At 40.6% G+C, this 27,382-nt stretch overlaps 2 protein-coding genes across 2 annotated transcripts; one reads left to right on the top strand and one right to left on the bottom strand.

Moving 5' to 3' along the window:
- Window positions 1-1,259: 1,259 nt before the first annotated feature.
- Window positions 1,260-4,748, top strand: LOC126583047 (uridine 5'-monophosphate synthase). Its single transcript, XM_050247347.1, has 6 exons — window positions 1,260-2,181; window positions 2,886-2,969; window positions 3,496-3,578; window positions 3,660-3,747; window positions 3,913-4,167; window positions 4,368-4,748. Exons 1-6 carry the CDS (start codon window positions 1,375-1,377, stop codon window positions 4,503-4,505), a joined length of 1,455 nt encoding a protein of 484 aa, XP_050103304.1. The 5' UTR covers window positions 1,260-1,374; the 3' UTR covers window positions 4,506-4,748.
- A 736-nt stretch (window positions 4,749-5,484) lies between these two features.
- On the bottom strand, window positions 5,485-7,565 carry LOC126583045 (pentatricopeptide repeat-containing protein At1g77360, mitochondrial-like). Its single transcript, XM_050247345.1, has one exon. It carries the CDS (start codon window positions 7,276-7,278, stop codon window positions 5,671-5,673), a length of 1,608 nt encoding a protein of 535 aa, XP_050103302.1. The 5' UTR covers window positions 7,279-7,565; the 3' UTR covers window positions 5,485-5,670.
- Window positions 7,566-27,382: the final 19,817 nt, after the last annotated feature.

Genomic DNA, 27,382 nt, shown 5'->3' with positions numbered 1-27,382 from the left:
TAGTCGGACGGCTGGCTAGCGCCTAGCGCCTAGGCGGATTTAGGTAAATTTCTTGTGTATCTTGTAAATAAGTGCATATTGACACCTAAAAAAAAACTATATTTGTATGGATAATAAAATAATGATAAAATGCAAATTAGGTACACTATTTTCATAAGTATTGGATGAACTTGTAGTAAATCCATCATTTGCAAATTAGATACATCATTTCCATAAGTATACCACCATGAAACCAAAAAAGAAAAAAGCACGCAATTAATAAAAAAAAAAATAAATAAAAACCTCCTAGAACCGCCTAGGACCGCCTAGGACCGCCTAGCCCACCTAGCTCGCCTAGCCGCCCAGCCCGCCTAGCCCGCTAGGCCCAACCCGATTTTTCCGCCCGATTTGCCCAAAAAAGTCTCGGTTGCTAGACGCCCAGCGCCTAGACGGCTGCCTATGACGTTTTTTAGAACACTGCCTTAGATAACAAAATTTTAATAAAAAATACTTAATGAACTTTTATTAGTAACAAGGACAAAAAACAAGAAAGCGGTGACAACATTGTATTATATTAAATTTTAATTGTTGTGACAATATTGTGATTAAGTTGAAATTTGATGGCACCATCGACTGTTTCTTCATAAATTTTCGGCTACTACTTCTTCATAAATTATCCACATTTTCTCAAACCTAAAAACAATTATCGTACAATCTCTATTATATACTTTTTAAAAATAATTGGACTTTTAAATAATTATATTCTACTTTGCACTGCAGCCAAGTAAAAACTATGTTCTTATGAAGAATCAGTTTTCTGTAATTTATGAAAAAATGATTTTCGATAATTTATGAATAAATATGGCGATAATTTGTGAAGAAACAGATGTTAACAAACTTTACCTTAATTATGATTCTGTCATCAAACGCAAAAATTCAATATAAGTCAACTGAATTTTTAAACATTTTTTTTTTTTTTGTAAAACGTTAAAGTTACTAGATTAGATGTTATATTAGGGAGCCGGGTTTTGAACATAATGCGCAAGAGCAACACTCCTCATTACCCATTACTACAACATTTTGTATTTATAATTTAAAAAATTAATTACATTTCAGGAGTTGCTGAAATGCTTCTTTGAATCTTCTCGACCTTGTGAAGAGACGAAATCATCAGCTGATTTTTTTTTTTTAAAAGAAGAAAAAAAAATTAATTAAGTGTTTTTGAATAAAAAAAAGTTTGTAAAACCTTTTTTCCTTTTTCATTTTGCTTTATTCACATTTCAGCATCTTCTCTATTTATTCCGTACGCAAAAGCCACTGCGTGCGCTCGCTGCTCACTCTCTCCACGAACTCTCCTTCTTCTCTTCCCAATCCGCCGCCACCGTCTTATCAAAAATGGCATCTTTGCCGTCCACCGAGTCCCTCATCCTCCAACTCCACGACATCTCCGCCGTCAAGTTCGGCAACTTCAAACTCAAATCCGGCATCTCCTCCCCAATCTACATAGACCTCCGCCTCATCGTATCTTACCCCACCCTCCTCAGCCAAATTTCCCAAACCCTAATCGCCACCGTCCCCTCCTCCACGCGCTACGACCTCATCTGCGGCGTCCCCTACACCGCCCTCCCAATCGCCACCTGCATCAGCACGTCCAATGACCTCCCCATGCTCATGCGCCGCAAGGAGGTCAAGGACTACGGCACCGCCAAGGCCATCGAAGGCGTCTTTAAGCCAGACCAAGTCTGCCTCATAATCGAGGACTTGGTTACTAGCGGCGGATCGGTTTTGGAGACGGCTGCGCCCCTACGCGCCGCCGGTCTGAAGGTCGAAGACGCTGTTGTGCTGATCGACCGGGAACAGGGCGGGAGGGAGAATTTGGAGGAGAATGGGATTCGACTGCACTCGCTGTTTCGGTTGAGCGAGATGGTGAGGGTGTTGAAGGAGAAGGGGAAGGTCGGGGAGGAGACGGAGTTGATTGTTTTGAAGTTTTTGGAGGAGAATCGGAAGGTGGCGGCGCCGCCGGTTGTGCCGAACAGTGTGGAGAAGGTGAAGGTTAGGGGTTTGGCGCTGGAGGAGAGAGCGAAGGTGTCAAAGAATCCGACGGGGAAGAGGCTTTTTGAGGTGATGGTGCAGAAGCAGAGCAATCTATGTGTGGCTGCCGATGTTGCGACTGCCAAGGAGTTGCTCGACATAGCTGAGAAGGTGAGATTTTCTTGGATTTTCTCGGAATCTTTTAATTTTCCCGGAAAATATATGAAAGCACTGTAATTTAACTGTATTGTTGGAGCCAAGTGTTATAAATATACACGTGGGTGTTACCAAGAAGTTGGACTAGGAACTGCCATGTAGGAAGCTACACTATGTCCATGTGCAAGCTTAAACCTTTGCAGGGTTGGAGTTAGACAAATGGTTTCATGATCCGGATGAGGCTAATTTTTCACGATTCGGATATAGATTTTCTAATATACTCCGGAGCCAAACTTTTTTTTACCGTTAGATCTTGGTCAAATTCGACTGTTAGATCTTCGGCCGAAGATACAATGACTAAAGATTGAACGGTTTAACACCTGCACTATAGGATATATTCCGGAACAGCATAGAATTTTGGGATCGAAATTCGAAATTAACTTATTGTGCCACTGTTGGTTGTGATATTCTGGTAATATGATATTCTAGATTTCTAACTGGGTTTTTTTTGTTGTTGTACTATGTTATTTAAATATGTATTTGTTGCTAGATTTGTAAATGCACTTTGACAGTAGTATGTAGACAAAGGCAGGTGCCTTGTAAATTTGAACAATCTGTGATGAGAGAGGGAAGTGAATTGAATAAGAAAAGAACGGGGATAGTTGAATATCTATTGTTGTGATGGTCACTGATTCTATGATGTAAACATTTTAATGCAGGTTGGACCGGAGATTTGTTTACTGAAAACCCATGTTGATATATTGCCCGACTTCACCCCGGATTTTGGCTCTAAACTTCGCTCAGTATGTTTCTAAATATTTTTTCTTCATGTTTTGTAATGCAACTTGATATTAATCATGATTTATGGCTGCTGGTTCATGTAGATTTTATAATTTCTTGATGGCATTGATGTGAATGTTGGTGCAGATTGAGATAGTAAATTGTTACTTCATCTGTTATCTGTTCTTAATTGCTGCTTGAGTTTTAGTTAGATCAAGCAAGCTTCCGGAAAACCGCTTGATCTTTCATTACGAACATCTGAATCAATAGTGTTCCCCCTTGGTATTACTTGCCTGAATGGATTGCTAAAACCATTTTAAGCCTGCATTTTCAAAGCCATGGCTTTAATTCAAAAGAAATATAATGTCATGCACTAATAAATAATTGCACTGATTATTCATATTATTATCAGTGGTGGAACTTAGTAATTGTCAAGTCATAGCTTTCTTCTGAGCAGGACTGTATTCAATTTATACAGTTACAAATATGTTTTGGTTGATTGAAAACAATTGTCGAGTTATAGCTGATATGTGCCTTACCCAATTGAAGATTGCAGATAAACATAATTTCCTGATTTTCGAAGATCGCAAGTTCGCAGACATTGGTAACACAGTAACAATGCAGTATGAAGGGTGAGGCTCAGGCTCAGCTTTTTTTTCTTATTTTTCTGTATGTTAGTATCATTTTAGCTTATCAGTTTTTTCTGTTTGCAGAGGTATATTCCGTATACTGGACTGGGCTGATATTGTCAACTGTCATATAATCTCTGGTCCTGGGATAGTTGATGGACTAAAGTTGAAGGTTTGTGACTTTGGATTGATGGCTCCCTCTGCATAAATTTTTGCTCAGATGAATTAATTTTTCCTAACTGTTTACTACTGTGTACTCTCTCTCTCTCTCTCTCTCTCTCTCTCTCTCTCTCTCTCTCTCTCTCTCTCTCTCTCTCTCTCTCTCTCTCTCTTGTAGGGTTTGCCACATGGTAGGGGGCTGTTGCTCCTTGCCGAAATGAGCTCAGCCGGTAACTTTGCAAGGGGAGATTACACAGCTGCCGCAGTGAAGATAGCAGAGGAGCATTCTGACTTTGTGATTGGCTTCATTTCAGTTAACCCAGCATCATGGCCGGGGGCACCAGTAAATCCAGCTTTCATCCAGGCAACTCCTGGAGTGAAAATGGTAACCGGTGGTGATGCTCTTGGCCAGCAATATAACACTCCAAACTCCGTAAGATTACTATATACTACACTACTGTATCAGTTTGGCAACCATAACTTGAGAGATTTGATGCTCATACCGTTGTTCGAGGGATTGAGTTTGGCTGCTCAAAGGGGCATTTGCATCACTTATCTATGTTTTGACCTGCATTTGTTATGACTATACTATTTTATGAGCCAGCGTTGTGACCGAAACATATTGTGTTTCAGGTCATCTACGATAGAGGTAGTGACATCATAATTGTGGGTCGTGGAATTATAAAAGCCGCAAACCCTGCGGAGGTGGCTCATGAATACCGTCGTCAAGGCTGGGATGCATATTTGGCTAAATGCAGCAACAGCAGCTAAGATATTTGTATTAGGCTGCCTCCCTTGTTTCAGTTATGCTTACATTATTTTCTAATTACCCGAGGAGTGAGTGAAGTATGATTCACATGAATGTGTGGTTTTGTGAAACCAGAGGATGTGAGGCTTGTGGTATTAATGTCTCTATGTGCCTTTTTGGCACCCAACTTTAAAGCAAGGCTTAATGGAAATAACTTGAAGAGTGCAAAGCAAATATAAAAGACAAATCAGAACATTTACAGTGCACTTGGATAAGTGAGTTTAAGAATACTAACTACAACGAATTAGTGGAGTTTCTTATGTGGCTACCTATTAGCACAGTTTTAAATAAAGAATTTGAAGTTGATCATTTACGTAGGGATCAATCCGTACGCTGATCGTTTATGTAATGTTTCCTTGAAGAGAAGTGCTAAGGGAACTTTTTCAAAATGGGACTCTCCATTGTCTATCTGTCAGTTCATAGTTTAACGTCAATTCTCATGCCAACATTATACAACAATGTGCTAAAAACATCTTTATAGTTTAACCTCAATTCTCATGTCAACATTATAAAATATTGTGCCAAAAACATGAACTAATAGAGTCTATGGAGAGTCCCCTTAGCATTCTCTTCCTCAAAACTCGTATTACCATACAATTTGGAAACAACACCTATATAAACAGAATTTAATGTTGGGATATATGCCCCATAAATTCCACCCTTTTTCCACATAAAGTTTACAAATTTTTCTATTTATGACTAACCAAGGATATTAATATCTTTCATATAATAATCTCATTCCAAGTTTATTTTCTCCATTTGAAGAGACGCCGTTGACAGTCCACATATTTTGAGCACAGATTAACATAATTTGAGGGTTCTGTTTGGAAAGGATACACACACACACACATACACACACACATCAAATTTTCCTCACTATGCCTAGAGATATAAAGTATAGATGGATAAATTTTCACCAAATTATATAACCAACATTGCATCTGAAGTAGAAGTCTAAATAGAATAGATGGCTAAACTGATAATTACATTCACAAGAAAAGAACTAATATCCTCGTTATAAAAAATGGCCATCTGAAATTACATCTCAGTTGACACAGCATAGATGGAATAGGAAAACTAGTGCAACCATGTAGCAAACATGTATGATTCCAAGTATTTCGAACCTACCTATAGAGCTTTCCACTTTCTCAAAAGCTCATTGTACACGTATTCCTTCCTTGCTCGGAAGAGGTCCTGTTTCAGTTTTGACAATGTCGAAAAGTCCAACTTCATTCCTCTTGCAATCATATCCTCCGCGTACTTAACAGCTTCTGGGACCCTATTCAAATCGCGGAGCCCTACAACCAACAAATTCCCTGTATCCTCCAAGCCAGAATGGTAATTCTCTATCATGCACTTCCAAACTTTTATAGCAAAGTAAGGGTCCCCAAAATCCAGGAAAATCCTTACTGCTATGTCACAATTAGCAAGCTCTGGAACACACTCATTTTTAACCATCTCTGTAAACAATGCCGAAGCCTCCTTTAACTTCCTATCCTTGATTAAAAGCTTAAACACCATGTTATATGTTTGTGAATTCGGGAATGCCCTATTGTACACCATCTCATCGAACATCCTTTTTGCTAAATCAACATTGCCATCACGACAATGTAAAGAAATCACCAAATTATACATACTCGTATCAGGTTGGCATCCAATTCTCCCTACCATTGCCTGCCAGAGAGTGTCTGCTCCCCTAGAATCGCACTTCTTGACACACTCATCCAGCGCAAGCCTGAAAAAACTGATCCCCGGATAACACCTCCTATTTTTTAAGGTCTCAAAGACCTTCACCGCCTCACGGATCCCGTCAGGTCCCTTAAGCAAAGTATTCAAGAATGAATCATAAGCCGGAACATTGTTGGGGTCCCAACCGATTTCAATCACCATCTCAGAAAAGACCTGCCTAGCACAATCCACATTGCCTTCATTTTCCAAACCCTCCAACAAAATGGCATAGGTGTCAGGGTCCGGCCTAATCTTAACCTTGGCGACACGCAAAAACTCAACGGCATCAGCGGTCTTGCCATCTCTGCAAATTGCACTCAAAAGCGAATTCAAGGCCACAATGTCCCTAGGACAACCATATTGGCTCATACACTCAAAAGTCGAAATAGCCTCTTTGACACGATTGGCAACTACATAGCTACTAAAAACAGAAGCAAAAGTGGCCAAAGAGAGTAACCTTTCTTTCGCCATGGCACTGATGGCATCCCACATTGCATCAAAGAAGCAATTCTTGCCCAAAAGATCAACAAGCAAGTTCCAAGCATAGGGGCTGTGAACGTCATTGAGCTGGCGACCGGCCCACCGGAAAAACTTCACTGACGGGCCCGGGAACCCGTAGGACAGTTTGAGCACCTCTTCAACATCTTCTTGGGTCACTCTAACACCGGTCTCCTCCAACCGTTCCTCAACAGAAAGGGTGTGGGTTTTGGCCAATATTTCGCAGAGAAGTCCGATTCTCGGAGGCAGATTCGGAGTGTCGAGGTACGAGGCGAAGGTTGGGCGCTTTGCTACTGGGGTTTGGGTATGTGGGTCCGCCGGCAAAAGAGCTACGGCTGAAGAATTGAGCGTTTTGTGAATTGGGGTTGGGGAATTGGGGGTTCTGTGAGTTGGGTTGGAGGAAGAATGCAGTTTCTTGGCGGGTTGACGTTTATGGTGAATTGGGTTGGCAGAAGAGGGATTGTTGGGAGGTGGGTAGCCATGGCGGCGTTTTTTGCTGGGTCTAGGCATATGAATATTTGTAAGATGAACCCGAAGGAGAGGATTTTACGGAGCTTCGAGAACCCTAGATTGGCACCTGAAAACAGACACCGGTGGGCGGTGGTGGAGCGGAGGACGGTGTCCCTTCGGATCAGAAAATCGACGGGAAGAAGAAGAGAAGGGAGAAAAGCTCCTTAAATCGGATTCTCATGTGCGCAAGGATCAATTTTACCTGTGTATTTCATTTTGGTATTTTGTAAATAATTTTAGGTTTTGCATTTGGGTGCTTTTATTGTGATTTTTCTTCGGGTTCTGTTATTTTGATTTTCTTCGGTGAGCATCATTGCCGACTTTCTTTTTCTGTTAAAAGTTTTTCAAAATATATTATTTGAGCTTTTTTATTTTACACAAACGATATTAAGACGGTGAAATTTGAATTCAAAGATTTCAAATGAGATATAAGGCGTTATTAACCACTTGAGCTGATCAATCTTTTATATTTGATTTCAAGATACTAAAACAATTGGCATAGTCTAGTTCGTTTCATTTTAATCCACAAACCGAACCCCAAATCGAATAATTAATCTGTATGGTTTGGTTTTAATTTGACCAATCCGTTCTATTCAATTTGGACTTGAAACTCATTTAAATTTTGTTTGTTGAATTCGTGACATGAGAAACTCAAGCCTAATACTCAACTCATATATTAATTCATCAATGAACTCAAATAGATACCCCAAAAAAATGCAATTACGAGAGCCTGAGGGACGAGGGATGTTGTGATTTTCACTTTATTTTATTTTGTTACACTCTTTTGATTAGTTAATAATTTTTTTAGAGTATTTGTGGAATAAAATGCCGTGTTGAATTGTCATCCTATATAATTACATAAAAAAACTATTAATAAATTGAACGAGTGTGTGAAGCAAAATGTGATGAGTGAAAATAATCATTCCAAAAAAATCAGTTGTACATTGTTGATGCACAAAATCATCGAGGACTTCGGTACAACAGAAAATGTTAAGTTTGTGACCTTCACTAGATTGCTCCGGTCACTGGTGTGAATAAGTATGTAAATGGATAGGGACAGCGAAGCAAACACAAGATGTACGTGGTTCACCCAAATTGGTTACGTCCACGGAGTAGAGGAGTTCTCATTAATTGTGAAGGGTTAACACAAGTACATAGGTTCAAGCTCTCCTTTAGTGAGTACTAGTGAATGATTTAGTACAAATGACATTAGGAAATATTGTGAGAGAATGATCTTTATTTATAGAAGAGAGTTTCTAGTTTCATTCTAACATTGACACGTATCGTGTTGTGATTGTCTTTTGATGTTGACACGTGTTGCGCTATGATTGGCTTCTGATGTCGACACGTGTCGTGCTGTGATTAGCCTTCTGGTTGTTGGGAAACTCTTCTGGGTCCTTGACGGTATAACGTTGACTGATACTCAGTAGTTTCAGGATTGGTCAAGTATGGTACAAACAGTGCTCCCCTAAGTTCCCGAGTGAGGGAAGCTCCTCGGTTGGGGACTTGCAAGATCCAAGCCATTGAGTAATCACGAAACTTCTAAGTACCGAAGTGTGGTATCATTTTCACTTGCCTTATCTGTCTTATACGTAGATATGACATCTTCTCTGGAAGTACTTTTCCTCCATCCAGGGGTGGTATCTTTAATCGATGAAGATGCACAAGGTAATGTATCAATTTCACTCGAAGCTTACTTGTAGTTTCGGGCTTGGTCAAGTATGATACAAAACCCTATAGTAGGAGTCCCCCAAGTCGCCGAGCTAGGAGATTTGCCGAAAGAGGTAACAGACAAGGTAAGCAATCAGACTTCCAAGCAAGCAACCTGGATCGGAGGTTCGACTTCGGCTTCCGGTTGATTGTTCTCCTTCTCCTTGTGTTGTAAACAGTAACAAGGATAAGGAGAAGCAAATGGAGAAGAGATGATATGAGATACTTTTGCTTTTAAAGAAGTAACTTTCCACAGGCTTATTCTTGAACTGGGCAGGGTTTTCTGGTTTCCTCCAGAGTATAAAGACGACTCAAGAATTTGAGGGTCAAAACAAGTCCATTAAATCAAGAGTGCGTTTGACCTTGATGATATGTGATACTTTTGTTGTTGACGAAGTAATAGATGAATCGGCATGTGTTCTGATGCGCTTGTATCCACATGCTTCCTTGTATCCTTCTCACTTGCCTTATCTGTTCCTCAGGCAGATGTGGTATCTTTTCTGGAAGCATAAAATGTTGAAGATGAGTACTCGAGAGCAATGCTAGGTAAGTAATCAGGTAAGGGGTTCCAGGCAGTCAGTTTCTGACCGGAAGCTTGATTCCAAGTGCTGACTGATTGTTCTCGTTCTCCTTGTCTTGCAGGTAAGAACAAGGGCAAAGGAAAAGACAGGGAAAAAGCATGATATGGGATACTCTTACTTTTGACCCTGATGATATGAGATACTCTTGCTCTGGTGTGGCTGGTTTGCATAGGTATTATTGGGGGGGGAGAAAGCTGAGTATTTCGAGAGGTTTCGTTAGGAGTGCCCTCTTAGATATAAGGAAGGTTGAGCATTTTTGCAGGTCTGCCTGTTCGTGGAGGATGGAGGTCGACATATATAGGAGTCTCCCTAACAACAAGTAGTAATGCTATTCCTTTACCCTTCTTGGTCGTAGCAATGTAGTGGGAGCTACAAGCTTCACGTGTTTTAACTTTGTCAAAACGCATTGAAAAATTGGTATGTGGTATCTGGAAAGCTGATGTTGTGTGTAAAGATTGCAGACAAGCTTTATCCAAGGAAATCTGGCTCTCGAAGTTCAGAGAGCGATGCCTCTTCGGATTTCGAACAAGCAATCCTGACGGGGATTTGGCTCTTGAGATTTAGAGAGCGGTGCCTCTTCGATTTTTGAGAAAGCAATCCTATTGAGAGTCTGGCTCTTAAGATTCGGAGAGCGGTGCCTCTTCAATTTTTGATAAAGTAATCCTGTTAGGAGTCTGGCTCTTGAGATTCGGAGGGCGGTGCCTCTTGGATTTTTGAGTAAGTAATAATGTTATTCCTTTACCCTTATTGGTCATAGCAATGTAGTGGGAGCTGCAAGCTTCACATGTTTTAACTTTGTCAGAGTGCTTTGAAAAAGCGGTATGTGGTATCTGGAAAGCTGATGTTGCGTGTGAAGATTGCAGACAAGCTTTATCCAAGGAAATCTGGCTCTCGAAGTTCGGAGAGTTGTGCCTCTTCGGTTTTCGAACAAGCAATCCTGTCGAGGATTTGGCTCTCGAGATTCATAGAACGGTGCCTCTTCGATTTTTTAGAAAGCAATCCTGTTGGGAGTCTGACTCTTGAGATTCGAAAAGCAGTGTCTCTTCGATTTTTGAGAAAGTAATCTTGTTGGGAGTCTGGCTCTCGAGATTTGGAGAATGGTTCCTCTTCTATTTTTTAGCAAGCAATCTTGTTGGGAGTGTTTTCTCGAATGTGATTAAAGGTTGGACATTTTTTCCAGTCTGCCTTGCCACGGAGCACGGAGGTTGACACACATTTGGACTTTCTAGTTATCAAGCAGTGGTGCTGTTCCTTTACCCTTATGGGTAATAGTAGGGTAGCTGGACCTTCAAAATTTATGTGTCTAAACTTTGTCAGAGATCTTTGGCAAAGTTATCTGTGGTACCCGATGAGATGATGTTGCGTGTGGAAAGTGGTGCCTCTTCGAAATTCGGAGAGTGGTGCCTCTTCGATTTTTGAACCAACGACCATGTTGCCCTTTCTTTTATAAGGGCACTAATTGTGTGCAAGGAGTACATTTAGAAAGTTATTGCTTGTAGGAATTTTCCCCTTACTTCAGAGATTTATTGCACCTCATTTCTCTTTCATCATTTCTGAGAATGTATGGCCCATCCGACTGTCGTTTTGACTTGAACTTTGGTGAAAAGGCAGCCATTCCTTCTCAAGACAACATATAGTGCACATCCTTCTTATCCCTTACTGGTCCTTTTACCGTTGGGGACTCTGTGATGAAGAATGATATGACCGCTGCGATGGTGGCCAAGAACCTTCTCACTCCCAAAGATAACAGACTACTTTCCAAACGGTCTGATGAGTTGGCTATTAAGGATTATCTGGCTCTCAGTGTGCAGTATGCAGGTTCTGTGTCTAATATGGCCCAATGCCTATTTGCTCGAACCCGCCAAGTTGAATCAATAGCGGCTGAAGTGATAAGTCTCAAATAGGATATCAGAGAGCTCAAACATGAGAATAAACAGTTGCACGGGCTCGCACATGACTATGCTACAAACATGAAGAGGAAGCTCGACCAGCTGCAAGAATCTGATGGTCAGATTTTACTTGATCATCAGAGGTTTGTGGGTTTATTCCAAAGGCATTTATTGCCTTCGTCTTCTGGGGCTGTACCGCATAATGAAGCTCCAAATGATCAACCTTCGGTGCCTCCTCCTTCTGGGGTTCTGCCTAGTACTGAGGTTTCGAATAATCACCCTTTGATGCCTCCTCTTTCTGGGGCTCTGCTGAATGCTGAGACTTCTCCTGAGCAACCTTTGTGAAGGCTCCTTCTTGTTTGTTTATTTTGATTCATGTATATGTACATATTTGTAACTTATCGGAAATATCAATAAATAAGTGTTGCTTCATTTCAATGTATTCTGTTAAATACACCAAGGCCTTTTTCACTAAGTTCTTTGAATTTTTCCTTTTGTTGAAGCTTGTATGTTGAAGCTTTGTGAGTGAAGCATGTAGATTGAGGTAGTGCTCCCTTAATTTCCCGAGTGAGGAAAACTTCTCGTTTGGAGACTTGAAAAATCCAAGTCACTGAGTGGTCGTGAGACTTCCGAGTATCAAGGTGCAGTAGCATATGGTAAGAGTCCCCTAAGTTTCCGGTCGAGGGAGTTGACGAATGAGGCATTTCCTTTCTAAGTGGTAGCCCAAAACTCCTTCTTCATATATATTTGTTATGAAAGTTGTTAGGCCCAAAGAAGAAGAGGCCTAGGCAATTTTTTTTTTTTGAAATTTTTTTTTTCGAATTTCAGAAAAAAAAAAAATATATATATATATATATACATATATATTTTAAAGCTTTGTAAGTGAAGCTTTGGTGTTGAAGCTTTGTAGGTAAAGCTTTGTTGGGCACCATGAATTGATTTTGCTTCACATTATCTTGACCAAGATAGTGTGAAGCTTTTGTGTTGAAGCTTTGTAGGTCAAGCTTTTGTGGGTCAAGCTTTTGTGGGTCAAGCTTTTGTAGGTGAAGCTTTTGTGGGTGAAGCTTTTATGGGACAAGGTTTTGTAGGTGAAGCTTTTGTAGGTCAAGCTTTTGTGAGTGAAGCTTTTGTGGGTCAAGCTTTTGTGAGTCAAGGTTTTGTAGGTGAAGCTTTTGTAGGTGAAGCTTTTGTAGGTCAAGCTTTTGTGGGTCAAGCTTTTGTAGGTTAAGCTTTTGTGGGTGAAGCTTTTGTAGGTCAAGCTTTTGTGGGTCAAGCTTTTGTAGGTGAAGCTTTTGTGGGTGAAGCTTTTGTGTTGAAGCTTTTGTGGGTCAAGCTTTTGTATGTGAAGCTTTTGTGGGTGAAGCTTTTGTGTTGAAGCTTTTGTAGGTGAAGCTTTGGAGTTGAAGCTTTGTAGGTGAAGCTTTGAAGTTGAAGCTTTTGTTGGGTACCATGAATTGAATTTGCTTCACACTATCTTGATCAAGATAGTGTGAAGCTTTTGAGAATTTGTAGTTGTCCTTCATTGATGAAGCTTTTGTTGGTGAAGCTTTGGAGTTGAAGTTTTGAAGCTTTTGAGAATTTGTAGTTGTCCTCCATTGATGAAGCTTTGTTGAATTTCCTTTTTTTTTTTTTTTTTTAGGAAAGTAGAAGTTGGAAAATGTGGGAGAGACAACATATACAAATTTTGCTTCCATACTGTTGAGCAAAAGATTGTGATGCAAGCCACACCTTGTAGTAGTCGAAGGTTTGGATGAACCATATAAATTGAATTTGTTTCGAAGGTCTGAGAATTGTAGTTGCCCTCCATTGATGAAGCTCTTATTGGCACCATAAATTGGTTTTGCTTCACACTGTCTTGATCAAGAGTGTGTGAAGCTTTTAAGAATTGTGGTTGAACTCCTTTGGTAAAGCTTTTGTTGGCACCATAAATTGGTTTTGCTTCACACTATCTTGATCAAGAGTGTGTGAAGCTTTTGAGAATTGTGGTTGCCCTCCATTGATGAAGCTCTTGTTGGCACCATACATTGGTTTTGCTTCACACTGTCTTGATCAAGAGTGTGTGAAACTTTTGAGAATTGTGGTTGCCCTCTATTGATGAAGCTCTTATTGGCATTATAAATTGGTTTTGCTTCACACTGTCTTGATCAAGAGGGTGTGAAGCTTTTGAGAATTGTGGTTGCCCTCCATTGATGAAGCTTTTGTTGGCACTATAAATTGGTTTTGCTTCACACTGTCTTGATCAAGAGTGTGTGAAGCTTTTGAGAATTGTGGTTGAACTCCTTTGATGAAGCTTTTGTTGGCACCATAAATTGGTTTTGCTTCACACTGTCTTGATAAAGAGTGTGTGAAGCTTTTTACGAGTTGTAGTGTTTGCATTGTTACAGAGGGGAAATGTTTGAAGCAGATGCAAAAGGGCTGAATAGCTTGATCTTCGTACACCATGCACTGAAGTTGTTGTTGGCTTGCAATAAGACTTTGTTGGTGACTATAACTCTTGTTGGGCATAAGTGCTCACCTAGTTGAGTTGTCAAGCTTGAGGGTTTTTGATTATTTGTGAATGCTAGGAGTTCAAATGTACAAGTTGTACCACTCGTCTTCTAGTAGGTGGAATGAATGGTGAGTTGCTTTCATCACTTGGTTGGTGGTACGAATGTGAGTTCCTTTTTTCCCTGGTTGGTGGTATGAATGGCAAGTTGCCAAATGATATTAGAGTATGGGTTGTACATTTCATCACCTGGTTGGTGGCATGAAGGAGAGTACAGGTTATACATTTCATCACCTGGTTAGTGGCATGAAGATGAGTTCCTTCTTCAACTGGTTGGTGGCATGAGTGGCAAGTTGCCAAATGATATTAGAGTACGGGTTGTGCATTTCATCACCTGGTTGGTGGCATGAAGGAGAGTACGGGTTGTACATTTCATCACCTGGTTGGTGGCATGAATGGCAAGTTGCCAAATGATATTAGAGTACGGGTTGTACATTTCATCACCTGGTTGGTGGCATGAAGATGAGTTCCTTCTTCACTTGGTTGGTGGCATGAGTGGCAAGTTGCCAAATTATATTAGAGTACGGGTTGTACATTTCATCACCTGGTTGGTGGCATGAAGGAGAGTACGGGTTGTACATTTCATCACCTGGTTTGTGAGAATAAGGGCAAGGTGTCTAGGCACATTGTAGCAAGTGTCGAATGACACAAAATATGTTGAACCCTTTCAAAGCACAGTTGGCTTATGTATGAATGTGTTGGAATGTATGATTGAACGAATATACTGTGAAGCTGTTCGTTTATTTGTATAGTCTTGTTGACATATACTTAGACTTTGTTTCATGTTTGAAGCATTCATGTTGAAGCTTTGAACCCAAGTGTTTCATTGCTAGGAATGTAAGAGGATTAGGATCAAGTTGTCTAAATCACCTCTTTATTGAATTCATGCCAAATAGTATTCGTTACATAGGCTGCGAACGGCTGAAACTTAACACTTGTACAATGTGAGTTTACTTGTAATAGTACTTCAAGTGATCAGCGTTCCATGGATGGCCAAGGGTCTTGCCATTGGAGCTTCTAAGCTTGTAGGAGCCAGGGCGACTGATGCCAACAACTTCAAATGGTCCATCCCAGTTTGGACTAAGTGTTCCTTTACTCGGGACTCTGTCGCAGAGTAATCTTTTCTTCAATACCTAGTCCTCCACTTTGAAAGAACGAGGTTTGACCCTTGAGTCATAGTAGTTGGAGATGCGCTGGTTGTAGGCAACATTTCTCAAGTGAGCCTGGTTTCTGTGTTCCTCGACTAGATCTAAGTTGAGGGTAAGTTGTTTGTCATTTTCGCTTTGCACGTAGTTCTGGACTAGGAACGTTGCCTGCTTAAGCTCAACAGGGACAACTGCCTCTGTACCAAAGGCAAGTGAGAATGGGGTTTCTCCTGTTGATGTCCGATACGAAGTGCGATATGACCAAAGAACTTGGGGTACAAATTCTGGCCAACAACCTTTAGCCTTGTCCAAGCTGGTTTTCAAAGTTCGCTTGATTATTTTGTTGATGGCTTCAACTTGTCCATTAGACTGGGGATGAGCTGGGGAGGCAAAACATAAGTTGATGTTGAACTTAGAGCAGAACATCGTGAACTTATTGTTGTCGAACTGTCGCCCGTTGTCAGTGACTATCGCATTGGGAATGCTGAATCTGCAAGGAATGTTCTTCCATACGAAGTCTTCTATTTTTGCCTCAGTAATGGATTTCGGCTCACTTTGTGAAGTAGCCAACTGCAACGATTGCATAGCGAACCTTGCTCTTCCCTGCAGGCATTGGGCCGATCAAATAAAGTCCTCATTGGGTGAAGGGCCAAGGGCTGATCATAAGAGTGAGCAGCTCGGGAGGGGAGTGATGAATAGTTGCGTAGCGTTGACACTTATCACATGCACGGGATATTCTAATGGCATTTTGGTGGAATGTTGGCCAGTAATATCCATGGCGAAAAACCTTGTGTGCTAGGGATCGAGATCCAGCATGATCTCCACAAACTCCTTCATGTATTTCCCGAAGGACAGTTTTCGCCTCTGCGGGCGTAAGGCATCTTAGGTTTGGTATGTTAAAACCCCGCTTGTAGAGTTGGTCATTAATGATCAAGTAACGGGAAGCCTTGTATCGAATCTGCTTAGCTTGGACTTTGTCATTTGGAAGGGTGCCATGAGCAAGGAATCTATAAATTGAGGTAATCCAACTATCTCCTTGTTGTAAGTTGCACACTTCTGCAGCCATGGTGCTTGGTGCTGCCAACAATTCGACCTGAATTTTTCTCCCAATCTTGTCTTCCACCGCTGAGGCGAGGTGAGCTAAATCATCTGCATGACTGTTTGCCGCTCGAGGAATTTGGGTGATCTAGTAATAGAAGTGCTTGAGCAACAATTGTGTTTGTGCCAGATATGCTACCATGGAGCTATCCTTAGCGTCAAAGTTGTTGGTGACCTGGTTAACCACCAATTGGGAGTTACTGAAGATATCAATTCGTTTAACCCCAATGTGTTTGGCGAAACGTAAGCCTGCTAGGAGGGTTTCATATTCGGCCTCATTGTTCAACGCCTTGAATTTAAAACGAATAGCATATTCCATCGCCACTTTGTCAGGGGTCGTAAGGACTAGTCCTACTCCACAACCCTGTTGGTTGGACGAGTCATCAACATATAGACTCCATGCTGGGCCTATTGGTTCTATTTTCTGAGCTTCCGAGGGTAATGAAACCACTTCTTTAGGCGTAGAAACAATGTCAATAGGATATGTGAAATCGGCGATGAAGCCTGCCACTGCTTGGCCCTTCTCAGCTGGCTTTGGTTGGTAGGAGATGTCAAACTCACCCAATACTATCGCCCATTTGATCATTCATCCGGAAGTGTCAGGACTTTGGAGTATCTGTCGAAGATGATGATTGGTAAGCACGATGATGAAGTGTGCTTGGAAGTAAATGCGAAGTTTTCGAGCAGACATGACTAATGCTAGAGCCAATTTCTCAATGTTTGAGTATCGTGTCTCCGCATCTTGTAAGGCCTTGCTAGCGTAGTAGACAGGCCGTTCGACATTACCATCATATCGAATGAGAAAAGAACTTACTGCGGAAGCCGATACCGACAGATAGATAATGAGAGTGTCACCAACCTTAGGTTTGGAGAGCAAATGGGCTTTACTCATGTAGTCTTTGAGGTTCTTGAATGCCTCAGCACATTCATCAGTCCATGTAATGTACTTCTTACTTCTCTTAAGTGCTTTGAAGAAATGAGCACATCTGTCGATAGCCTTAGAGATGAACCTAGTTAAGGCTGCCACATTGCCAGTAAGGCTCTGGATGTCTTTTGAAGTTATTGGTTCCTTCATGTCGAGGATTGCTTTGATCTTCTCGGGATTAGCCTCAATGCCTCGTTGGTTTATCATGAAGCCTAAGAATTTGTCAGAGCCTACGTCGAAGGCACATTTGTTGGGGTTCAACCTCTTCAGAATGGTGAAAGTTTCAGATAGGTTGGTGATGTGTTGGTCAGCATGTTTGCTCTTGACTAGCATATCATCAATGTAAACTTCCATGCTCTTCCCAATTTGTTCGGCGAACATTGAATTGACCAGTCTCTAATAAGTCGCTCCTGCATTCTTTAGGCTGAAGGGCATGACTTTATAGCAATATAGTCCCCTGTCAGTAGTGAAGGCTATGTGTTCTTGGTCAGGAGGGTTCATGAGGATTTGGTTGTATCCTGAGTAAGCATCTATGAAGCTCAAAAGTTCACACCCTGCCGTAGAGTCTATAAGTCTGTCTATGAGAGGAAGATGAAAGCTATCATTCGGGCATCCTTTGTTTAGGTCGGTGTAATCGACACACATTCTCCACAAGACCTTTTAGAGCAGGAGACTTTCCTTGGTCGGATTCTTCTTAAAAATGACAACATTTGCTACCCACGTTGGATAATTGACTTCGCGGACGAAGCCTATGCCTTTAAGTTTTTCAATTTCTGCCTTCATTGCCTCGTACCGTTCAGCATCATAAGATCTTCGTTTCTGTCTCACTGGCTTGGTCTTGGGGTCGATACTTAAGCAATGACAGATTATATCGGGAGAGATGTCTGGCATGTCCTCTTATGACCAGGCGAAGACCTCAGTGTTCTCTTGCAAAAAAGAGATCAATGCCAACCAAATGAGTGGTGATAAGGTGGTACCAATCTTCACCATGCAATCCAGATAATCTTTTGAGATATAGACCTTCTCCAACTCTTCAGCAGGTTGTGCTTGCTGGGTGAAAGAGTCATCTCGAGGATCGTCGGGTTGACTGTTGCCACCGTGAAGATCCAAGCTGGCTTCGTCTGGGCTGGTCTTTATGACTTGGTCATGTATAGAAAGGGTTTCCTTGGGCACAAGCAGGTAATGTTGCTTGACCAAAGTGTTGTAACATGATCGTGCACTAAGTTGATTTCCTCTGATGTAACCATTGCCATAGGAGGTTGGAAATTTCATCAATAACATGTGTGTGGATACCATGGCCTTGAGATCATTGATGCATATGCGTCCGAAGATGACATTGTATGTCGTTGGGCAATCAACCACCAAGAAGTTAGTGGTAATGGTAGCTGTGTAAGGGCCTGTACCAATGGTCAAAGGTAAATGTATGCTCCCCAAAGGTTGCACGATATCACCGGAGAAGCTTATCAGAGGGGAAATCGAGCAGTCGAACAAGTGTTCAACCACATTAAGTGCCATGAAAGCTTCAGCAAACATGATATTGATAGAAGCCCCCGTGTCTACCAGGATTTGTCGTACTTAAAAGTTGGCTATGTGAGCTTTCACAATCAATGGGTTGTTGTGAGGGTAGATGATACCTCTTTCTTCTTCAGGGTAGAAACATATTGGATCCCATTTAGGCTTTTAATACTTACCTCCACTGATGTCTTCGACGTGAAACACTTGGTGGCTAGACCTTAAAGCTCGTTCACTATTTTTCATGGTCCTGTTGGAAGATTTAGATATGGGTGTGCCACCACTTATGGAATATATCACATTTACCTGGCGTTGGTTACGGTTACCCCTTGGAGGGTGAAGAAGGAATTGATCAATTTTTCCTTCACGTGCCAAAATTTCAATATGATTACGAAGGGTGATACACTTCTCGCCGTCATGGCCGTTATGCTCGTGGTAGCAGCAAAACGTGCCCGTGTTTTTCATGGGCTTGTAATCCGGGTGCCTCGGTTTTGGCTTCAGTATCAAGTATGCTATGCTAGGGTAAATAGCCACGCATGTGGCGTTCAAAGGTGTGTATGCCTCATACCTCGGGGTAGGGGTTGTCCTGACACGTGCTTGACACACTGTGTTGACTGCCTGGGGTCGGGGATTATCATGGTGATACCTTTGGTTATTGCGGTAGTGTCTCTTACTCCTTTTACTAAAATGAGACTGGTGAGGATGGAAATCTTTCCTTTTGCCCTGAGATTGATATATCTGTTGACTTGGCAAAGTATTAAGTAAGGCAGGAGGAGGCACCGCTGCCGTTTGGAAGGTCGAGGTCTTCTCATTTGGTTGGATCTGGCTTCCACTCCCTACTTGCTGATAAGGGGTGGTTGTGGGAGGTTTCCTTTGATATGTCCTTGCCTCGGCGGAGGCATGGTTGTAAGCATGTGCCAGCACCTCAGAGTAAGTCTTCTAAGTGTTGGCATTGATCATGTACTTGAAGAAACAATCACGTAGGCCTGCCGTGAAGGCCTTGAGGGCGGTCTTGTCATCTGCCTCAGCGCAGTAAGAATACTCATGGCTGAAACGACCAGTATACTCTCGTAGTGACTCGTCCGGCTTCTGGAAAATAGTGTACAAGTCATATGCAGAATGCAAGCGATCGGTTTGGAAGATGTGTTGAGAGACAAACAATTTCCTTAATTCCTCAAATGAGTCTACTGTCTCAGGTGGAAGACGGCAATACCATTTTAGAGCTCCGCTAGAGAGGGTGGAGGGGAAGAGAAGACATCGTTCTTCGTCGGTGTGCATCCGATATACCATGGTGGACTCAAAGAGGTCAAGGTGTTCAATTGGGTCCTCCCTTCTAGTATAGAGTTGTAAACCAAGCTTTTATTTTGTTTTCACTTGAATGAGGGTGTCGAGGATCCTCCTTATGAAAGGGCTAGGCCTGGGTTGGTTCCAGTCAGGTATCTCGACCTGACTTTCGGCCTTCAACTTGTTTACTTCCTCAATGAGCTGTATGACAAGGGGGTCTTGAGTGGAGTCATGTACCACTGGGATTTTCTTTCGTAAGCCTTCATCGCCTCTTGGAAGTAGGAAAGTTTGAGCAAGGGTGTGTGATTTTTCCTTGGACTCGCCGTACTGACTTCTAGGGCGAGTTTGTTGGAATACCTCAGAGTCCCTTGTACCTTCATGTTCATCTATGACATGTCGTTCCTTCCCTAGATTGGCAGCTGGCCTGGGTCGTGGGAGGGGACCGAGTCTTTCAGAAACCCTTAGGTCATTGATCTTCGAGCATATGTGAAGGGGATTCTCTCGACGTTGCTTAAGGAAGTCTCGGCAGTCACGATAAACGGCTTTCGATCCTTCCAACCCTTTTACAAAGAGGTGTCTTCCTCCACTTCTCTTGCTTCGGGTCGAAGCAGCTGGGTTGAGAGAAGTCTCATGTTGATCAATGTTTTGCTGATTAGCTCACTCCTCATCAGGGATACCCATGTCGAATGAAGGTGACCCTCCGTGTTGGGGGGTACCCAGATAATGGTTGATGTCCACAGGGGCAACAAGCTCGCGTGTTTGAGTACGCATAGTTCGTGGAGCGTCTCAAAGAGCTTTTCATACTGCTCCTGAAGGACCTCATTCTTCATTGCTATCTTGTTGTTTTGAGCTTCTAGCTCATCGACTTTAGCTTGAAGAGCAACTCTCTTTCCTTCCTTCTTTCGTTGCTTTGCATTAGGTGCAAGAGGGGTGTCATTCTGTGTGCTGTGGCTTTCTTCGCTCCCCATGTTGGAGAGGGATGCCTGGTCAAAAGAGAATGTACGAATGGTGGAAACCAGCTTGACAAAGTTGAAGAGAGTGGGAATAAGTGTCGTTCCCACAGACGGCGCCAAATGTTGATGCACAAAATCAGCGAGGACTTTGGTACAACAGAAAATGTTAAGTTTGTGACCTTCACTAGATTGCTCCAGTCACTAGTGTGAATAAGTATGTAAATGGATAGGGACAGGGAAGCAAACACAAGATGTACGTGGTTCACCCAGATTGGCTACGTCCACGGAGTAGAGGAGTTCTCATTAATTGTGAAGGGTTTACACAAGTACATAGGTTCAAGCTCTCCTTTAGTGAGTACTAGTGAATGATTTAGTACAAATGACATTAGGAAATATTGTAAGAGAATGATCTTTATTTATAGAAGAGAGTTTCTAGTTTCATTCTGACATTGACACGTGTCGTGTTGTGATTTGCTTCTGATGTTGACACGTGTCGCGCTATGATTGGCTTCTGATGTCGACACGTGTCGCGTTGTGATTGGCCTCCTGGTTGGAGGGAAACTCTTCTGGGTCCTTGACGGTATAACGTTGACCGGTGCTCAGCAGTTTCCGGATTGGTCAAGTATGGTACAAACATACATCATACTATGGACTGACATGATATATGTGTTACAATATAACATCTACGGACTTATTTGAGATCCAAAATCCCTTTAAAAATTGAGGTGTATCCAAACGTTTGTTTACGGAAAAGTTAAAAGTGTTTATGATTTATAAATTGGCTGAGGAAGCAATTTTAAGTACTTTTTAAAAAAAAACACATACATTCTCAAAGTCCTACCGTTAAACACAAAATATTCACCTTTTTACATCCAACACTTTTACATGAATAGCAAATCGGCCCCGGGATAGAACAAAAAACAAAAAAGAATCCAGCATTGGTCTGAGAAATGGTGTCATCAAAACTCCCCCTTTTAGTTTTTTTGGCCAATTAGGTTGTTATTTTTAAGGAAAACTAATGAAAAGGACTTGAAAACTTTGAGTTTTAATGATAAGGTCAAAATAAAGAGTAGAGTGAATAGTACCAGGTTTGACTTTTTAGTATAAAAATATGTTTTTTCGTTAAAGTGAACAGTACCGCGGACTTTTCGTTAAAACTCCCCTTTTTATATTCATTTTTAGATTTTTGTAGTTATTTTTGAAGTGGGATTTTGTTTGTTTTCCAATAGAAGTTGTGATGCTTTTGCTTTTCGAGAAGGATTAGGATTATTTTCCCTCCTTTTTCCATCCCATTTCGTCCTCTCATCTCACATTTTTTATTTTGTCATTCTCTTTCTATAAAAAATTAATATAAGATATTGACGTGACTTAACCGTAATCGTTCAAATAGGAGGGGAGGGAAGGAGAGGGAAAAAAAGAGGGGAGAAAATCCTACTCCTTTGGAAGTGCTATACTTAGCATTATAATCTATTAGTTTATGTAAAATGTGGATTGTTTAATAAGTTGGTATGTAAGATCAACAATATATTCATGGTTCACTATAGAATTCAGGTTGTTTGAATTTCCAACGTCACGAATGCTGGCAAAAAGAAAAATTAAAAGAAGTTTGATGGCTAGTATAATCTTGACGAATTTTCGCTGCATTACGAAGTACTCAAGTTTAAGTTAGCTGTAATCTTAACGAAGTTAAATCATTTCGTTACTATTTCATTGTTTTGCTTAACATATGTGATACTCTAGATGAAAATGACGTTAGAGCATGTCAGGTGATATTAAGGAATTGACTTTTGTTAATTTAGATTTCTTGTTCTTCAGACGGTTTATGTTAGGATGACTTCTTTGATTCTCTGTCGTGCAATGCACTTCATCATGGAATGTACAATGGGAAGACAAGGTTCTCCTAAGAGGTATTCTTATCGGCTTGAAACTTGAGCGAAAAGTATCGAAAATCTGACACCAATGCCTTCAGTTTCTATCACTTAGTAGTCGTTGTCTGTTTGCAAGTATGTATGTTTTGAACACCTCCTTGTGATGGTTATGCAGACATTTAGCAGTTCGCCAAGGCATCGCTGTGGTGGAGGTCGTAGCCAGGTCGAGGTGGCCGACGGAGTGGTGGTTAAGGCAATGTTGGACGAGGCCGAGGCCATAATTTCTCTTACCGCGCCACCTAGTAAGCTACAAGCATTGTTCTTGACTCTTATGTATAAATGGGATGTGTTGGAAAATATTTGTATTTTGGTTTATTTGAATGGTCTTCTGGGCTTAGCCCATTAGCATTAGGGTTTTAGTTTCTTACCTTTTAGGGTTAGGGTTAGTTTATTATAAATAACATGCTTTGTTATTCATTAGAGAATAAGTTAGTCACAATGTAGCCTCTTAAGGTTTTGAAGCCGTTTTGGAATTCTCGTTTATTAATAATATTCTTATTATTCTTGTTAGTCTTGTTCGCACTCTGATATTCAACTTGGTATCAGAGCAGGTTTGATCCTTCGAGATTTAATCTGCTTCTGTTTGCTCGTATTAGTTTGTCTGTTTTTTTATTTCGATATTAGTTGTTGGTAGTTTAAAATGCATCTGGAGCATCGGCACCCTTCACAAACTTGCATCTCACAGATTGATCTGCCCCTTGACTCGGGTCGTACCCGCATCGACTTCTACCATTTGAATATGTCGCAACCGATATGAAGTCTTGCAGTTTGACTTTGCACTGGAGTTGTTTTGTTTGCTGCAATCCCTTTCCTTTTGTTCGACTTGGTTACTGCATCCATTGAAAAAAAAGGCACAACAGGAGGAAAGAAGGAAAGGGAGAAAATAAAAAAGGAATAAGAAAAAAAGAGGATTTTAAAAAAAAAGTAGAAAAGAATAAAGACAAAAAAAAGTTGGTTTTTTGTTTGAAGGTTCGCACAGGCACAAAGAAATATATAGTCTGATTGGTTGAATTTTTTTATTGTTTGTTTGGAAGTTGGAATTGGCATCGGCATTGGTATTAGCATCGGCATCAACATCGGTATTGATATTGGCATCGGTATTGGCATCGGCATTGGCATCAGTATCGGCATTGGTATTGGCATCGGCATCAGCGTCGGTATTGGTATTGGCATCGGCATCGGCATTGGTATTGGCATCAGCATCAGCATCGGCATTGGCACTGGAATTTGGAGTTTTGCATCCACATCTACTTTGGCAAACCCATGTCGTGTACCACCATGAGTTTGATAGAGAGTGTTGGAAAATATTTGTATTTTGGTTTATTTGAATGTTTGGTCTTCTGGGCTTAGCCCTTTAGCATTAGGGTTTTAGTTTCTTACCTTTTAGGGTTAGGGTTAGTTTATTATAAATAACATGATTTGTTATTCATTAGAGAATAAGTTAGTCACAATGTAGCCTCTTAAGGTTAACCGTTTCGGCATTCTCGTTTATTAATAATATTCTTATTATTCTTGTTAGTCTTGTTCACACTTTGATATTCAACTGGATAAACCTCAAAATTGTTGGTGTTTAATCCAAAGTGGATAGAGCGATTAGCGGCCAGTTAAAGTCCATTAAACAATAATACTGAGAGGGAAGCCATTTGTTTTCTACCTTGCAGAGGCTTGTTTTGGATCAGGGTATAAGCCCGACAGAAAAGAAAATATTACATAGGATATCGCGAGGCTACGAGATCCAAACTATATCTGCAATTAGCAACCAACGACAAGAAGAAGTAGCTTGCTAAAAAAAAAGACCAAAACTACATGATAAACCCAAATAAGCCAAATAACTATTATGACCTAAGAAAGATAATAATTATTTTTTGTTGAATCTATGGTTATTTACATAGTTGACATGTAATTAAACCATATAACCAGAAAGTAAATAAAAGTGAAAATCTTGAGGCAGGTCTCCTCACAACCAGCTTCTCCAACTTTCTAATCAAATAATATCACGTCGCTATTTATGTTTTTGCTTAAATTCAATTAATAATCATATTGATACGATACGATATTGATAATTATGTAATTAAAATATTACCAACATTAAGAATATGAATGACTTAATAATCAATATATCGATATTGAGTGGTCGGACCTATCAGTCTGTGAGCCCTCCTGCCTCAAGATTCCAGTTGAAGAGACTCGACAATTCAAGATTCTGGTTAAAAATACTCAATAAAATGAAAATGGATAGCAACTAGCAAGAGAGCGAGAAATTATGGAGTAGTACGGTATCACCACTTCAGCCAGTGATACTTCCACTCAAATTTTGCCACGTGAAATTTTGTTTACATATGAATTTAATGTCTTTTTCTTGTCTTTTTTTTCGTCGTTAAAAAAAATTAGAAACTTAAAACTTAAATTAATAATAAAACCCAGTAACTATCATTATCAGTGAGCCAATGTATTCGTACAGAAGTTTTGGTGACTGTTGGATTTCATTTGCGGCCAACATTGATTACCCCTTAAGGGAGTGTTTGTTTGCCCTCACTAACATTCACTAAGCTAGATTTGACTAGTTGTCGAAATAATTTTGTATTTGTTGTGCGCAGGACTAATTTTAGTGGGACTAAAGAGAACTCGCCTCGACTAAAACTTTCACTAGAAGGCCTTAGTGAGATCGATAGAAAAGCATGGGACTGGTTAAGACCGTGCTTCACTTCGATGAACTTGTCTGCTTTACTTCGACCTTGACCTCTGCTACGCACGATTGACGATGGACCTGCATCGCCGATGATCTCCGTTGAAACCCAAACCCACAAAAGATTAGATCTTTATGGGAGGCACTCACTGACCTTGAAGGAATATGGGAGGCCAAGAACGTCGGTGCCCACGACAGTGACGAAGACATTGGCTGGATTGGGACGACAATAGCTTGGGGTCGTCGATGCTTGTTCTCCGTTAGGGGCAACAACTTTGGTTGCTGATGTTGATTTAAGTTTTGATTTTGAGCTAGGTTTTAAATTTGAACTAGGTTTTGATTTCTGGAACTGGATTTTGATTTTTTTAAAACCTCCAGCTCACATCAATCCACTTGGCTCCAGGAAAGCCTGACATCCCCACCAGGGCCGAATCGCCTAGGTGGTGTGACATCATAATGACGTCACCCACAATTAAAAAAAGATAAAAAAAATAATTAAAAATGCAAAACATTTATAAAAAATAATTAAAAATATACGAATATACAATTATGTATATATATATATTTTTTTTTTAAATATCTAACCATATTCTTCCACCTTACATCACATTTCAATATTTTTAAATACTTTCAACCAATATGTTATTATCCGACATTATTAAAAATAAAATGACATTTTATATTATTTTATAGAAAAAATAATAATATTCTAATGTCAGTAGTATGGGCTATTCAGTCCAAGTGTGAAAAGACGCTTGAGCAGTTCACTAAAGGCAGTTGCTATTTACTTTCGGAGATTGGATTGCCTATGACCCATGAGGACTTTTAGAAAAATATTATAGGCTAAATAGCCAAAATGTTCCCTGAGATTTGCATAACTCATCACTTTGGTCCCTAACATTTCAAATCGATAAAAGTTGTCCCTGAGATTGTCCACCATCCATCTTTTTGGTCATTCCGTTAAAAACTCCGTTAAGTGTCCCGGAGCTCTTGGCCGGAAGTTTGGGCAATTTTCAAAGCTTCGTAACTCAATCGTTTCTTAACTAAATTGGACCCATAATATATCAAAATGAAGATAGGAAAGTGTAGAATAAGATTATACCTTTTGGAAGCTTAATGGCTGTTGGAGATGGCGGGAAAAATTCCTTAAAGTTGACTAGTTCAAGGGAAAACTAGAAAACTCGACGGAAGCTGGGTAAACTTTAAACGTTCATAACTTCTTCAATAATCAACGAAATCAAGTAATTCAAAAATAAAAATCATACTTCTCGACGAGACGAAGAGAATGGTACTTTTTTTACAGCAAAAGTGCCATGGTTTGGCCGAAAAACGGCTCAAAAGTGGCTAACTCAAGACCAAGACAACCACTTTCGAGCCATTTTCCGGCCAAACCACAGCAAGTTAGTCATCGAAAAATGTACCATTCTCTTCGCCTCGTCAAGAAGTATGATTTTTGTGTTTGAATCACTTGATTTCGTTGAGTATTGAAGAAGTTATGAACGTTTAAAATTTACCTAGTTTTCCAGTTTTCCTTCGGACCAGTCAACTTTGAGGCTATTTTCCGGCTATCTCTGGCAGCCATTGGTCTTTCAAATAGTTATAATCTTATTCTACACTTTCCTATCTTCATTTTGATATATTATGGGTTGAATTTGGTTAAGAAACGATTGAGTTACAAAGCTTTGAAAATTGTCCAAACTTCCGGCTACGAGCTCTTGAACACTTAACGGAGTTTTTAATAGAATGACCAAAATGATAGATGGTGGACAATCTCAGGGACCACTTTTATCGATTTGAAATGTTAGAGATCAAAGTGATGGGTTATGTAAATCTTAGGGATCATTTTAG

The sequence above is a fragment of the Malus sylvestris genome, chromosome 9, assembly GCF_916048215.2.
Source record: "Malus sylvestris chromosome 9, drMalSylv7.2, whole genome shotgun sequence".
Lineage (NCBI taxonomy): Eukaryota > Viridiplantae > Streptophyta > Magnoliopsida > Rosales > Rosaceae > Malus > Malus sylvestris.
The sequence above is the reverse complement of the archived record's forward strand: the minus strand, read 5'-3'. Positions and strand labels throughout refer to the sequence as shown.

What these genes read in the sequence shown, in the direction of transcription:
- LOC126583047 (XM_050247347.1), top strand. Translation starts at nt 1,375, where the DNA reads ATGGCATCTTTGCCGTCCACCGAGTCCCTCATCCTCCAACTCCACGAC. An exon ending in TGCTCGACATAGCTGAGAAG is followed by an intron (nt 2,182 to 2,885) that starts GTGAGATTTTCT and finishes ATTTTAATGCAG; the next exon opens with GTTGGACCGGAGATTTGTTT. An exon ending in GTAACAATGCAGTATGAAGG is followed by an intron (nt 3,579 to 3,659) that starts GTGAGGCTCAGG and finishes TTCTGTTTGCAG; the next exon opens with AGGTATATTCCGTATACTGG.
- LOC126583045 (XM_050247345.1), bottom strand. Translation starts at nt 7,278, where the DNA reads ATGCCTAGACCCAGCAAAAAACGCCGCCATGGCTACCCACCTCCCAAC.